Source organism: Panthera uncia, chromosome B4 (genome assembly GCF_023721935.1).
Source record: "Panthera uncia isolate 11264 chromosome B4, Puncia_PCG_1.0, whole genome shotgun sequence".
Lineage (NCBI taxonomy): Eukaryota > Metazoa > Chordata > Mammalia > Carnivora > Felidae > Panthera > Panthera uncia.
The window spans coordinates 46959773-46976348 of record NC_064809.1 but is presented as its reverse complement, the minus strand read 5'-3'; the positions used below and the strand labels follow the sequence as shown (position 1 = coordinate 46976348).

The 16576-nt window shown below is 39.7% G+C and overlaps 1 protein-coding gene across 1 annotated transcript; it reads left to right on the top strand.

Annotated features, from left to right (window-relative positions):
• The first annotated feature begins 1253 nt into the window (after positions 1-1253).
• On the top strand, positions 1254-15563 carry ART4 (ADP-ribosyltransferase 4 (inactive) (Dombrock blood group)). The gene is made up of 3 exons (XM_049625107.1): positions 1254-2047; positions 3830-4538; positions 12371-15563. The coding sequence occupies exons 1-3, from the start codon at positions 1862-1864 to the stop codon at positions 12460-12462; spliced, it is 987 nt and encodes a 328-aa protein (XP_049481064.1). The 5' UTR covers positions 1254-1861; the 3' UTR covers positions 12463-15563.
• Positions 15564-16576: the final 1013 nt, after the last annotated feature.

Sequence of the window (16576 nt, the reverse complement as noted above, 5' to 3'; positions counted from 1 at the left end):
GTTAAAGGGGGCGCCTGGGTGGCGCAGTCGGTTAGGCGTCTGACTTCAGCCAGGTCACGATCTCACGGTCCGTGAGTTCGAGCCCCGCGTCGGGCTCTGGGCTGATGGCTCGGAGCCTGGAGCCTGTTTCCGATTCTGTGTCTCCCTCTCTCTCTGCCCCTCCCCCGTTCATGCTCTGTCTCTCTCTGTCTCAAAAAAAAAAAAAAATGTTAAGGGAAAAAACAGTATGAAAATTGCATACTATATTAATTTAGTCCTAAATGTGTGTGTGTGTGTGTGTGTGTGTGTGTGTGTGTGTGTTGTGTAATACCAAAATCTAAATCTAAATAGTACCCTTGTCCAGGTGATAGGTTATGGGTAATTTTGTATCTCCTTTTATACTTGTGTGAATACTCTGAACTTCTGTCATGAGACAGAACTGCTGTGATCATCAGAAAATTTAGATTACAAACTATTTTAGGATGCTGAAAAGAATACCATAATTTCACGGGTTTTTTAGTGTTTATTTATTTTTGAGAGAGAGAGAGACAGAGCGTGCGTGGGAGAAGGGCAGAGAGAAAGGGAGACACAGAATCCAAAGCAGGTTCCAGGCTCTGAGCTGTCAGCACACAGCCCAATGCGGGGCTCAAACTCATGAACTGTGAGATCATAACCTGATCCAAAGTCAGACACTTAACAGACTGGGCCACACAGTCACCCCCCAAAATACCAGAATTTCTAAGAACAAGATTTAGTCTCTCTTCACAGTTAAATAGTGAAATGGGAAGTGTTAATGGGAAAGATTTGCAAGAAAAACAATTATCCCAATGATTGGGAACAGATGAAAGATGTTCAGGGGCGCCTGGGTGGCGTAGTCGGTTAAGCGTCCGACTTCAGCCAGGTCACGATCTCGCAGTCCGTGAGTTCGAGCCCCGCGTCAGGCTCTGGGCTGATGGCTCGGAGCCTGGAGCCTGTTTCCGATTCTGTGTCTCCCTCTCTCTCTGCCCCTCCCCCGTTCATGCTCTGTCTCTCTCTGTCCCAAAAATAAATAAAAAACGTTTAAAAAAAAAAAATTAAAAAAAAAAAAAAAAAAGAAAGATGTTCAAACTAGAAAGGGAAGTGCCTGAGAGAGAGTGTCTAACAGAACACTTGTGCTGCATTAACTTAGCACACTGGACCCTGCTTTTGATTGATGTCAGCTGTTCAGAGGCTGTCTTCTGACAGTAGTCAGTAGGATTCACTATAGACTGAAATAGTGTGGATAGAGGATCTGATGCCTTCAGAAGAGAAAAACAGAAGAGCTGTGACCCCCACAGGAATAGTTTCTGGATTAGAGAGTTTCAAGGCTATCGTGGGAAAGCAGCAATGAGAGCCTTCTTTTTGACACTCACCCTAAAAGGTGTGCTGCTTCTTATCAGCCCCTTCTGGGCAGGGGCGGCCTATCAGCGGCACCAAATGTACCTGACATAGACCCACCTTGAGGTGGCATCTTTCCAGCAACCTGTGGGAGCCAATCATATCACTCGCGATGAAACCCTGCAGCTCAAGATAATGTCGCTTGGCCCCAGACACTGTACAGCTTGTGCCTTTTCCTGTCTTCCTGAGAAAGTTAAGGTTGAGCTGCTGAGCCTGACCTTTAACAGGCCTTTGGAATTCCCCCCACACAGACTAGATAAGGGATTTTTTTTTTTTAATGGGAAACTTAACAAGTTCACTTTAGAATCCCTTTTTTGGTGCACAGATCTGGCTTTTTCACAGAAATATCAGCTCTGCAAGTAAGTTGGAGTTGATCTCTTCCCTCAGAAAACTGCTGGCTGGTAGTCATCAACAAGATGTGAACAAGGAAGGTTCCCAAAGGAGAACACTGAACACTCGTTTCAGGATGAAGCCGCAACAGCAAAGAAGTACTTTTAACACAAACAAATACCATCCATTGACCAACAGATGCAGGAGGACTCTTTTCCCAACTACTCCTACAGCCCCTGTGCTGAGAATCTGGCTCCTTCCAAAGCAGCTTCCTCTCCTGATGCTGTTCTCTGCCTTGCAGACACCCTCCTGGAGTTCTGAGGTAGGGCACAATTGAAGAGGAGATTTCTTTATGGTGAGTGCTCCGGTGGGGCACTTTCCTGGTGACAACCTTTAAATGACCTTTAGTCACTTGGTTCTGAGTTCTTTCAGACATTTTAACAAATAATGCTTAGTGAAGGGGGTTGAAAACAATGATCAACAATTGTGGAATTCTTTAGAGTTTATAAATTTGGCATTATGGAAGCTAGGGGCATAGTGTTATTTTCTTGATTCTCCATAAAACTTAAGTGAAACACTGCTTCTGTAGGACAAGTGGTGCAAAATAGCCTATTTGACTTTAGACTGTGTCATATGGATCAAGTCACAAGAAGTATTATAAAGTTCTGCATAAGGAAAAATAACCTACTGTTAAGAGATAACAAAGTACATATTTGAGATCGAGTAATATAGTAAAGTTTTTAGAGCTTACAAGATTGAACAGAACATGATATTATTGATTTTGGCTTCTTTGGCGTAAATAGATTCTGTAGAACTATTTGTAAATCTTCCGTAAAGAGCTATTGGTTAAAATCATTAAGCAGTCTTAAAAGTCTGTTCCATTTTACATACAACTAAACATCTTTTCATCATAAATAACAGTAAAAACACCAAATGGTATGTTTTTGAGTGTTAGCTGCAACATCTTTGACATTGACTGGATGGAATCCTATCTCCTAATATAATGAGTACTGTCTATTAGAAAAGCACAGTTTCTTTGCCAAGAAGAAAACATCTTGGAATTTGGATAATTGAAAATAGGGCTCTAAAAAATATGGACTGATGATGCTTAATGAATTTGTATTCAAATCTCTAACCTCAGTTTAATATGGACTAGATATTAATAAGTAACATTCTATTGACTACCAATGAGAAAATGTCTTTTTCCCACTCCTGTCTCCTAAGAGGAGGAACTATCTTCGGCACACTCCTGACCACTGTACTACTCCTCTGGAGCTGGGCAAATTTACTTGATTGGTAACATTAGGGTTAATAACTGGGTATTCTGAGTTTGAGTCTGCTCTTCTTCCTGGGAGTTAGCCTGATGGCAAAGGGCATGAGCTCCGTGTACCTCCATGACCAGAATCTTATTTTGGGCAGGACCACAGTCCAACACTGTCTACAGCTAAGTAGGCAAGTCTGCCTCATTCTGAGGTTTACTTTTAGCAAATCTACTTTCCATCAGACCTAAAGATGTGTGCCCCAACAGTTCAGTAGTAAAGATGTTATTTTAACCTTCATATATGCTTTCCCACTCCCCTCAATTTTTTCAATTGGTCAGAAAAGAGGGCTGTTATATACTGGGGCCCCCTTGGGAGAACCCAACATTACTCATCACTGAAGGTTTTTCTTAAATAAAGTTCAAAGACTTAATATAGGTTTTAAGTATTCACCTACAGAGATATTTCTTAACACCCATGAGAAAATGTGGAGGGAATCGACAGGGGAAACAGAAGGTACACATAAACTTTAAGATTACAATTTTTTTCTTCAAAGTACTCCCTGTGCAAAAATACTGTTTTTGGTTACACGAGAAGGGTCACTTCCTCCCTGAGGAGATGAGGGTTTTTTGAGCTTTTAGTAATATTTATCAACCCAAATTCAATCTCTAACACAGGTCACTGATGCAGGGCGTACTGGGGCAGTGTGTAATGAATATGAGTGAAACTTACTTCAGCAAATAAGTTTTGAAGCAAAGACTTAGCTTTATGGAGTATAGCAAGTCAGCCACCACACCTACCATCTGATATGAATGGTTAAAATCAATATTTTTCTTTTCTTATAGGTTGCCATTAACATCAACTTTGACTTGGCACCAAATTCCTTTGATGATCAGTACCAAGGATGCAGCCAGCAGGTCATGGAGAAGCTAAGTCAAGGGGATTATTTCACAAAAGAAATAGAAACACGTAGAAATTACTACAGGGTCTGGAGTAATGCCTATTTAACCTGGTTCAACCAAGCAAAAGATCTCCCCAAGAACATTAATATTACGCATGCTGTGGCCATCTCAGTTTATACATCAAACAATAGCATTCGCACAGACTTCATCAGAGCCATGGCCAGTGCTACTAGGACTCCACGGCAGTATAAACATTCATTCCATTTCAAATACCTACACTACTACCTGACCTCAGCAATCCAGCTGCTAAGGAAAGAGATAGTCGGGAAGAATAACTCATTGTGTTATGAGGTGCATCATGAGATGAAGGGTATCAATCTGGAAGCCTACAGAGGTGCCACCATCCGATTTGGCCAATTCCTCTCCACCTCCCTCCGAAAAGAAGACACACAGAAGTCTGAAAACCAAACTCTATTTACCATATTCACCTGTCTGGGTGCACCTGTAGAAGAAGTCTCTGTCAAGAAGGAGGTCCTGGTCCCTCCCTATGAGTTGTTCAAAGTTGTAAATATGAGCTACAACCCAAGAGGAAATTGGTTGCAATTGCAGTCAGCTGGGAACCAGAGCACATATAACTGTCAGCTACTAAAAGGTATTATATTATTGATCTAAATTGAATCCACTCTAATCAGGATCACAGACCACTGTTCTTTTACAAAAGTTATTTTTCTGGGTAAGCTTGTTGAGGGAAAGGCCAAAACCATGGAAACTGGCCTTCAGGGATGGTGGAACTGACAGATTAGAGATAACCTGCCTTCTTTCTTGGTTTCCCTTCTCTTCTTTCTGCTAAACTACCTCTAGAAAAAAAAATGTATTTCTGCAGTGGGGCATTCTAGACACAGAGAGTAAACCTCTACTGAAAAAAATAGCACATAAAATATAGTATTTTTACCTTCTCCCTCTAACTCATTTTTTTTGTCATGGCCATTACAGGAATAAGGAGTTTTGAAAGTAAAGCAGGAAGCATGATTTATTCATTCACTCTTATCTATTAACTATCTTCTATGTTCCAGGAACTGGGATGGGAGACCCCAGGCAATGTGAAATGAATCAAGCAAGATCATTATCCTAGGGAGATTTTTAGTCTAATGAGAAATGGAAATATGAACAACTGTCCACACTCAAAAGCACTAAGCAACACACCAGATGTTTAAGCAACGGCTGTGGCTTCCCTATGCAGGAAGCTATTCATTGTCTCTGGAGAAAGTAAGAAAGGCTTCAGAATAGAGGACCACATGGGACTTGAAGTAGGAATGGGGGTTTTCAGTGAAAGAAGAGAGGAAAAGCCATTGCAAGCAGAAAACAGCATATGCTGAATCACAGATTTCAAATAGCTGGTGTCTTTAGGGAATCTCCACGATTCTGGATGGTTGGAATGTAGGAGGTGTAGGACATAGGAAGAGTAGAAAGGGAATACGGGAGTGGAGTGGGAAGATTCAGATGAGCTAGACCATTAAAACTCTTGTATTCTATGCTGAGGACTTTTTAAATTTCATGCTATAGATAATGGGAAGTCATTGGAAGTTTTTAAGGAATGGAACATCGATTAGAGCAGTATTTGAGCAAGAGCTCTGATGATACCATGAAAAAAAATGAACTGAAGCAGGAGGAATTGGAGACATCATGAAACAAAAATATATGTTAAGGCCTTTTTTAGAAAAATACATGGCTGACTCCTTTCCATCCCTGTATGTTGCCAGCCACAGTCACTGCACAAAAGGGTACTTCTGTAGCAAGTGCTGTGCCCTGTTTGATTCAGAAGGGAGACCGTCCTTATCCACCTGTGCACTCATTCCCACTCACACAACTGCAGTGTCTACCTTTGAAATATCCCTGAATCTTTCTCTACTCCATCACTATCGGTACTGTTAGTAATTCAGGCTGTCAGCGTTTCTCAAAATTTTGGGGCTACAGTGTTACAAAGATCTTGAAACTATCATCCACGCTGAAGTCTTGGGCCTGCTCACTCTGGTGCTATCTGCAAACACAGACCAGGGGAGAGGTGACCTATCAATACTTTAATCTCCTCCTGCCTCTCCTTGGAAGTGTGGTAGGCAGTACTATGCGTGAAATGAGTATCTGTTCCACAGAACCAAGAGATTAGTGTTTGCAGAGGAGAATATGAAACACTAGAGTATGAAGAAAACAGTGAGATTTTGATAATAAATGAGAACATTCATAGCCAGTTTCCAGGATTCTTTGGAACTATACTTGACTATGACACGGTTGCTTCATCCTCATCATGATGAAGTTGAGACAGAAAAATTTTTCTACAAGGTTGATGAGCACAATAAAATATATTAAGTAAAAAGTTGTAGGGCATTGACACAACCAATATCCACCTATCTCTACTTATTACCAAAAAATGTATTAATTTCATGATGTTTGTAGCTTTCAGGAAACTGAGAAAAAGGAGAATGTAATAGAAACAATTACCCATACTCTCTTCTCTCTAAGTCTCAAAGAAAAGGTGTTTCAAGACCCTCCACACCAAATTAATGACCCTTGCTTTCCTGTCAGGAAACAACTCAAGCACAACTTTGAGTTAAGGCTTAGCTGGAGTAGCCATGCATATCACTAGATTCTGGAAGCTTGGTTGGTCTTGACTGGATCTTTGGAATCACAAATCATACTTAAGGGAATCAATAATCTTGTACTGCTCTGTAAGCTTTTTGTGAGCCAGGATATGACTACATAGTATTTAAGAGCTTGGCATGGAATCCAGGCGCTTGGACCCCAGATCCACTCTGTCTAAATTCCTGTCCAACTGGTACTATGTTTTAGCTGTGTTCTCAATCCAGTTGCTTAAACTCCCTATGTTTCTTCAGCTATGTAAGGAGCATCATAACAGAGCCCCACAGGGCTCTTGGGAAAATAAAATAAAACACTAAAGAATTTCTACATTCCCTAGCATATAGTATATGGTAAATAAGCCTTAACCAATATTAATTTTAGTCTCCTGGAACATAGAGGTACTTAATCTGTATTTGTTGAATAAGTAAGTGAATAAATGAAGCGTTCTCTTTCAATGCCTCTACATGACCTGGGCCTTGGGTCAGATAACCAGATAACGCAATTGACTAAAAACAGTTTCAATACTTACTAGAATGAGAAAATATTCTAGAAAGCTCAACCCCTAATCAAAAACTAAGGAGCTGTAGCCATAATATAAATGATCTGGAATGTGGGCACTTGCAATGTGAGTTATTATATCTAAATCTTTCCCAGAAATTCCCCAACTGTGCAGTCTTGGGAAGAAATTGTAAATGGTGGAATGAAACTACCACTGGTCATAGAAGGTGATGTTTTGGTCAGAGGCATTACATGGTAGGCCAAGAGCTGGAGTTGGAGTGTCTTCCCAGCCAGCACAACTACAAAACTATTTGGGAGATTGAAAGAGGGAGAGGAACAAGCCCAAACTGCTGTGATGCCATTCTTCCTTTGACTCCTTTGGCTCTGGCTGAAAGTTGCAGAGAAGGCTCCTCCATCCTCTGGCTCTGCCTTCCCTAAACCCCTTAGGGAAGCCAACTGAGGGAAGCCTCAAGGCTGCCATTGGCTGGTGGTTAGCACAGACACTTTAGTTGAGGACAAAAAGACTAATCTTGAGACAAACACAACCAATATCCACCTATCTCTACTCACTACAAAAAAAGTTTGATTAATTTCACGATGCTTGCAGCCATTCACTGCAGTGGTATTTGTTTTCTCAATGAGTAAGCTATTTCTGAAACTTTCCTGAAGTCATTTCTGTTAACTAACAAGTAACACTCCACTTATCCCAACATCTTGGATTGATTGGATTGATCCATATCAATGGATTGTATTGGATTGATCCATACATGAACAACGGAAGAAGGAAGGTGGCAGTGTGTTTTTCTTTTCTGGGAGTCCTTCACTGGAAGGGAGTAAGATCAGTGGACTCTCTCCAGACCTGTTTTTCTAGGTAACTGATATTGTTCACCATCAACCTCAGTCTAGGGATGCACAGATGGTATTCTATTGATATCTAATTCCTCATGAAACCGGAGTCCTCTCAACTGTTTCTTATCCCTTCAATTTTTTTCCTGAGCAGAAGCCACAAACTATCTTATGTCTCAACAATTCCCTCTCAGCCAGTGACTTGTTTCCTCTCCTGTTCCCTCTTAATCTGACAGACAACATATTTGAAAGACAACACGAAGACCTTTAAAATTGGTCAGCCAGGGGGCGCCTGGGTGGCTCGGCGTCCACTTAAGCCGCTTAAGCGTCCGACTTCAGCTCAGGTCACGATCTCGCGGTCCGTGGGTTCGAGCCCCCCGTCGGGCTCTGGGCTGATGGCTCAGAGCCTGGAGCCTGCTTCCGAATCTGTGTCTCCCTCTCTCTCTGCCCTTCACCCGTTCCTGCTCTGTCTCTCTCTGTCCCAAAATAAATAAATGTAAAAAAAAAAAAAATTTAAATTGGTCAGCCAGGACACCATAATTCTCCCAATGAAAAGACAGTAGATTAGAGAGCATAGCTTCTTCAGTCCTTCAATTTATTTCAAAATTGGTTCTGTTAACTTGTAACTACAATTCCCAAGTTCAAAGAGCACCCAGGAATCTGTCGCCTTCAGAGAGTCAACAGGTCAAATTGGTAGCATAATATATTTAAGCGAGTCAATTTGAAAAAGACAAATCATTTAAGACATTCTAAACTAACAGCTCTCCCTTCTAATTCTTCTCTCACCCCTCATATGACCTATACTGGTTACCATAGGAACAGATGTTTTCATGCTCACTGAAACATTCGAAATATGTCAGTTATTTGTCCTTAAATGTTGCTTTGTTCAAGAAAATAATCCGTGCCAAAAATCTGTACACACACAAATACATGCTCTGTTCTATATCATTGGATTCACAAGGAAGGATTTATTTGTTAAAATGTTTCACATAATCAACATTCTTAAGCATGTTTCTAGAAAAAAATACAGTCAATTGTTTGTAGCAAGCCTGGTTTTACATGTTAACTTTGCCAGTTACTAGCAGTAAGGACATGGACAAATGGCTTAGTTCTTCCGTGCTTCCATTTCTTTATATGTAGCACAGGGGAAAATTTTAATAAAAACCTACCTTATAAGATTCTAGTGAGTATAAAATGACTTATGCATGTAAAAGCTCTTAGCACAATACCTGATGCTAGTAAGTACTCCAAACTTTCAGCTACTATTACTGTTACATACTATTTATTTTATTAACTTCCTGTTTCCTGTGTTCTTTGACTCTGGGCTTTATCTCAAACAAGTTTTCCCAATTTGTGATATCACATTACTCTCGAAGGATAGTGTCTATCTCACCCGAATGCATGAAAGAATGAGTAACTGAATGAACCTGGGATGGTGGAAACCACCACAGCATGGTGGAAAGAGAAGACTTTGGAGCCAGGATGGGCTGGACATATGTTAATAGCTTCGTGGCCTTGTGCAAATGACAGCCTATCAGCCTGTTTCTTTATTCATAAAATGGGGCAAGAGGGAACGTTGTGGTAGTACTTGGTATCCACTCTCTCAAACACAATTGAAAAACTCTGCAAAGTACTTTGCACATGGAAGTGGAATAATAGTTTAATGGCACAAATGTGTGCTTCAGTGACATTGAGAGTTAAAAATAAAACAAAAGAAGAGGCGGAAGAAACAATGCTTACCATTGTTTGAGTGCCAACTTTTTCCTAGCTAACTCTAAAATAATGACACTCATTAATCTCTGCATTTTGACAGAAACGAGCTATAGATAGCATTCGGCTCCAAATACCAGATTACCTAGATATGCTGTATGTCAGTTTTAGCTTTTTCTGTTTTTTTTCAAGGGATTGACTCTTTCTGAACAATCTGGTATAATTCGCAGATTCAGAATTCATTAAATAAAAGGTATAATAATCATATGTTGTCCCCAGGCTGTATACCCTAAGGTATAGATGACCAAATTGAGGTTATAAGTCACTAGTAAAATGATATTTATGTAGCAATTTCATTTACAAAAGGTTTTCACACACATTATCTGTTTAATTCTTACCACCACCCTGTACATTGGGTTACTGACCCCACTGTACTGATGTGAATACTGAGGTTTAGAGAGGTTAAATGGCTTATGTGAGATCATTCAGCTTACAAATGACAAAAGTACAACTTTTTCCCATGCCTTATGACAAAAAGCCCATGACAGTTTTCTCTATAGAGTATTTTCAGGAGATTTATTTGCTGTTCAAAAATATTACTAAGAACCGACCATTAGTCTTAATGCTCTGTGACTGTGACTAGATTATAACTCACTTTGCATACACATAAATTACAAACACACACACACACACACACACACACACACACACACACACACACAACAATCAGTTACCATTTTGCATGCCGTTTAACTAGAGTGTTTTTTATTCTAACCCATTTTATGACATTATTAAAGCATGATGGTCATGACAAGGCATTAATGCATCACAAACTCCAATTTGAAAAATACTCTACTAGGGACAGAGGGAACACAAAGTATTAAATAGATAGTCTAGAAGAAAAGTAAAAACAAATACAAAAGTCAATTTAATGTGAGTTATCCTTAAATGAAAGATTTTGTAGATTGCATTGAATTTAATTCACAGATGTTTTTCATTTATTCTCCTAAATAAAGATATTGTCTGTGCAAAAAAATAATAAAGTGTGAGGTAGAAATTTAATGACTGTAAGAAAGGTAGAGAAAAAAGGAACAAAAGAAGAAAGAAAAGTTACTTTAGCTGAGAAAATAAAATTAAAGTAAGCTTTTTTAATATCCTGGTTATTATGAAAGGGGCTTAATAGGTGGTTTGAAGGATGAGTATGATTCAAAATAGTAATATCTGTATGTCTGTCACTTCTTTGAGCCTCATTGTAATAGCTGTGAAACAAAGTGGAATGACAGTGATCCGAGTATTTCCAAAAACCTCGAGGTGCTCTCATTTTACAGATGAGAAAACTGGGGCCCAGTGAAAGTGACTACCATGGTAAAGGTAGGCTAGGGGCAAAGCTTCAAGACCAAAGCTAATTCCTTCCAATAACCATAGTTTAAACCAGCTATATTGGTTTGCTGTCAATCAATATTTTCTGATAATTCTTCAGTAGAATCTCATCCCGTTAAAAAGTGAGGAAAGGCAGGGTCAGAGGTCCTTGGGACCTCAGCCTGAATGAAGAGAAAACAAAACAAGAAGTGAATAATGGATAACCTGCGACAGTGGTATTAATGGTTCCAAGGTCCCTGTGAGAGTTCAGATAATATAGTTTTACACAAAGTTTGGCAAAAGCTTAGAAATCTGTACCCACTATTAACTCTCCGTGTCTACTCTTATTGGTGAAAATTGGGGTTTTAAATATCATTTGCATATATAGAATTCCAAGAAATTTCAGGAAACTCAAAGGATTTTACACATTATTATGTGAAAGTAGTGGAAAAATATTTCTCCATCATCGGGTCATCCTATCAAATGAGATGTTTAAATAGGCAATCACAGAGCTGAAAGTCTTCCTACCCTAAACATCTTTTCTACTCTAAATAATCAGTGAAGGCTGGTTAAAAAGGCGATTCCACTCTTTATCTAGAGCCTTTTTTAAAGGTTTCCATCTTCCAACTCATTCTATATCCTCATCCCATTAAATTCCCAATTAGTAGTGATACCTGACATAGTTTCTTGTATTCCAGTCTTGCTTCCATGAGCCACATCTAACTGCCTGCTAACCTTCCCCATACTTCCTGTGAAGAGCATGCATGTGTAGGCAGTACACACACACACACACACACACACACACACACACACCACACACCAAGCAAGATTGTGTCAATACCCTTGGCCCACTTTGTAATTAAAAAATGGACATGCAAAGTATGGAGAAACAATATAGTGGTTAAAAAGATGTGTGATGCTTGGTAAATGTCTCCACATTTTGTGTCACCATTTTACCAACTGAAAAATGGGGATAATGGAGAATAAACACTGCGTAGATTTCCTGTGAGGATTACATGAGTTCATCTATAGCAAGTGCTTAAAATAGATCATAGCACAGAATGAGTTGTTTAATCAATGTTAGCTTTCATAATGATGACGAAGCTGATGGTAATTAGATGGGGGTAAGGGTGATGGGGAGAGTGCTGCTGATGATAATAAGGGTGGCAAATCAGGAGATCTCAAATACCTACTAGCTGGGTAACGTGCAGTAAATATCTGAACTTCTTGGTGCCTGTTTCATCATCTGCAAAATAAACAAGCTGAGTTCTGTTAGAAAATATCTAAAAGAATATTTTTTTAAGTAGCCAACTAAAATACTTTTATTAGGAATTTTCTAACTTTAAAAAAAAAAGTGAATCAAAGGAGAAATGAGGTCATTTAAAAAAAAATTCTCTGCCACCTAAAACACCTCTAACTTTGTGTTTGTTTTTACAGCTTCCAGCAAAAAGTACAACCCAGCTCCCATGGTTATTGCTTCTCTCTCCTTCTTGACCAGTGTCGTCATCTCTTCTAAAAGTAGAGTATAAAGGAACCTTGTGGTTTTGCTTTCTCTGTGCCCTTTTGCTTGACGCCAGCCAGGGCACCCTGAATACCCTTGGGGAATCACTCTGCCCAGTCACCAACTGACACAGAGCTGGCCCAGCCTGATGCCTGTGAGTGGACCTGTAACTCCGTATATTTCTTCTCCGTGGACACAGAGATTCATACTGAAATAGAAAAGGACCCAGCCAGAGCCAGTGAGATACAATCATGGTAATTTTTTGGCATCAGGATTGGCAGTGGGGTGGGAGCCTTTTTTTTTTTTGAGTGAAGATTAATGAAAGCAGAGTGAGTAGGAGCCTGGAGCTACTAAGCAGCTATCTTGCCACCAGCAGGGGAGACTCTATCTCCTTGAGAATGGAGTGAACACAATGAAGGAAGAATTGAGGAATGAAAAGAAACCATTTTGATGAGAGTAAATGAGCCCTTAGATCCAATTGTGCCTGAAAGTGGACTCCTGGGCTTTTTTTATTACAGAAATCAATAAATAGTATATTTGCATAAATAATTTGAATTGAATATACTACCTTAAGCAATTAAAGGAATCATGAATACAAGGATTCTCCATTATTTTTTTTTTAGCAATCCTAAATAGGAACAAACCAGAGAAGCTTGAGTTCGAAAGCAGAGACCAAATTCTTCATCAGATGGAAAAGCTTTGAAGTCCAGAGACTTAACTAAAGTGTGAGATTTTTATCAGCATTCAGGACCAAACCAGTATAGTCTTAGATAGGAGGAAATATGAAAACTTGAGAAATAAAAGGGAAAGTTAATACAAGATGTTAGTGAAATCTCATTCATTCACTGCCAGTAGTGGGGTGCTGCACGTGTTTCTAAAACATTACAGAAGTGAGAATTTAAATTCATATATTAATTCAGAAAGAACTTTATGGCAAATTGGATTTTAAGTCAGCATCAAAAATTTAAGTACATTTATTAGGGATGTATGTAGATGTGTGTGGAGATAAAGGAGAAGATGTAGGAGAAAAAAAGTCTGATAACCAAGCACATATCAAAGATACATTGAGTCGCCACTATGTGACAATAATTAAGTGAAAGGGAGTATAAATCATCGAACTTCACAGCTGGGAATGTTCTCCAACTCACCTCAGTAGTATACAATACGAGTGGGGCAATGGGGTTGTTTTAGCGGATTTCCAAAGACCTTAGTATTGGGCTAAATGAAGTGAAAGTGAGGGCTAGCTCTACACCTTTGAATTTTGAAAGTCCATGCTACTTAGCCCCTCTGAGATTTGAGTAAGAAACAACGAAAGTAAAATCAGCTTAACTGACCCCAGGAGAACTTTCTAAAAGGACCGTGCCATGAGAGAAGAGACTCAGTGAAGAATTAGCCTAAAATCAGCTGGTAGAGAATTCAGGCATCTAACACTTTACACGGAATTTTGAGAATAGGGCCAAGCGCATCTCTGTCACCTAGCTTACATTGGTCTCTATACCTAATAAAGCAAGGATAAAATTTCCATAAACACAATATTCCTGATTTATTGCCCAGGGACCTCGGCAGTTTAGTGGCTACTGAGTAGAGTCCCGCAGGCCTGACTCTGGGAAGAAGCTTTGCTGTGAGCCTCAGTGAAGCAATAGAAAAGCCTTCCAACATCTTGCATATATAATTTTTTTTTTTCTGTGCCACATAAATGCACTTATTGAACCATACTATGTACAAAACACTTTGGGGATTAAAAGTTGAATGTCGTAGGCCAGATCTTCCATGAGTTTACAATCTCTTGGGAGAAATTAAAAAAAGAACATAAACGAGTCCCAGAGGAAATAGCAAAAGAAAGGGGGAAATCAAGCCTTCTGTTCATGATAGTTCAAAAGAGAGACTCCTTCAAACTGAGGCAAGAAGAGATGCCAGGAAGGCTTCAGGGAGGAGGCAGGATTTGAACGAGGCCTTGGAACACTGGGAGTGGAGCAAGGGGTTAGAGGAAGAAGATAGTAAGTGTAGGTATGTGTCAAGTGCTTAGTGTCATCGTGCATACAAATAAGCACTTGAAGTTTAGAGAAAAATGAGATCCTTCTGACCTATGGTTGGATACAGCTTTCTATCAGAGATGAGGCTTGAGAAAGGGGTTCAGATGGATAGAAAGGAGACACCTGAGCAGGAGAGAGTCGGAGGATATAGGAATGATCAGTGTACGTAAGGGTCAGGAAGTAGGTCTGGTAGAGTGAAGCTGTAATGTGGACCAGAGAGGAAAGAGTCACCCAGTCAAGCTAAAAAGGCAGTCTAACGCACTGGATCTCCATGAGAAATCAGTTTTCTGAGTAAGACATTCTAAATGGGTGACTCTTAACACATGCCTCCAGCACCTGCAGCATCAGTGTCCCTTAAGAATTTGTTAGAAATGTGAGCTCTAGGGCCTGATCCCAATCCATGGAATCAGAAACTTAGAACCTATGTTTAAGAAGCCCTCCAGGCTTGTGACTTATGGGATTATGATCCTGCCGCTGCTTTATAGAACAAATCTCCAGAGATAGAAGTTATTCCCTTGAATTATGTAGATTTGTAGGTTAAGGATGAATGTCCATAGTTTACGTTCCCTTGATCTCTCTCTATGGTCCACAGTTTTTGTGCAAGAAAACCGTGAGGTGGACCGTTGATTTAAATCAATTTAAAGTCTAAGTTCATGAAATTTTAGGACATCACTTTCAAAAATTTCACTGTAATTTCTGCTCTTTTTTTTTCTTCCGGGATACCTTTGAAGATAAAATGGACGCTTGACTGTGCACAAATTCACATGAATTGTTAAAAGAGCTGGTGTTATAAAGTTGCATAGTATTTACCTCCTATAGTAATTTTTATTAAAATAAAACATGCTTCTCTCCTTTTTGTGTACACAAAAAGTTATCTGGCCTCATCTATTATTTTATTTTTATCTTTATAATTTAGTGTTCTAATATGCCTATCTGATTGTCGTGAATTTCTCTGTTTGCTATTACTTTGAAAAATAATAAAGCCAGTGAAAGAAAATTTCTGTAGAGTTTGATTTGCCTGGGGAGCCAGGATTCTTGGCCTGAGTTGTGTCATGATCAGAATCAAATTGACTTATGCTCTATGAACCAGATCTTGATTTGGTAAAATTCAACAAACATTCATTGAACTAGATGCTTTCAGAGATGCCAACACGTACCAAACATTGGCAAGTGAGAAAACGTGAAGAAAAAAAAAAGCATTACAAGTATTACAGGACTCCCTTCCTACTTTCCTTCCTTGTTTTCCTTCCTTCCTCTTTCCTTCCTTCTTTTCTTTATTTTCTCGTAGTAAATGCCCGTGTGTTTCATTTTGTTTTGCTTTATGGCAGTTCACATTTTTGTCCCCACTTATGCTTCATTCAGTTAGTTCACACTGGGCTCATGGCCCCTGAGGACTGAGACTAGATAAGAGGTAGAAACTAGTGAGTCTTCCCCATGCTGCTTTTCAAAACCTGGAGGAACTGATAGAAAATGAGAGGAACCCAAAACAAAGAATTTGAGAGAAACATTAAACAAGAGTAATAGGTTGGAAAGGAGTGAGGTTTCCCCACCGACACACACACAGTATCTCCACAGGCTGGGAAGCAGCGGCCACCAAGAAGTCATCAATGTGGGAAGATTAGCGGTCCTGGGTGGTGGGGGAATATCTGTGAGAGGCACTGTCAGTGATGGCCAGCCTCACAGGAGCCACCAGCATCTGAAAACCACTCTTACTGATGCACTGCCCATCTCTGAGGTCAAGGGATGACACCAGCTGTCGTTCCCATTGACATGTGGTGAGGACTTCCCTAGAACTGCCACCAGTCATTCTTCCAGTCATTTCACAGAAAGACTCTGCCCAAGACTTTTCTTGGCCCTTGTCCCATTCATTTCCATGTGACTCCCCCTGCTGTTGTAATATCCTGGGACACAATCTTAAGACCAAGAGAAAGCAGGTGAAAACCTGAATACACACAGTTTCAGAAAAAGTAACAAAGTGAGAGCCACGTCTCCCTCCTCCCATTTATATATGCGTATTTTTGAAGTCAGGATAGAAATGGATCAGCTCAAGAATGTCCTCAAAATAAGACAGCTATTAATGGATATTGCAAACAAACAAGATTTCAGCGT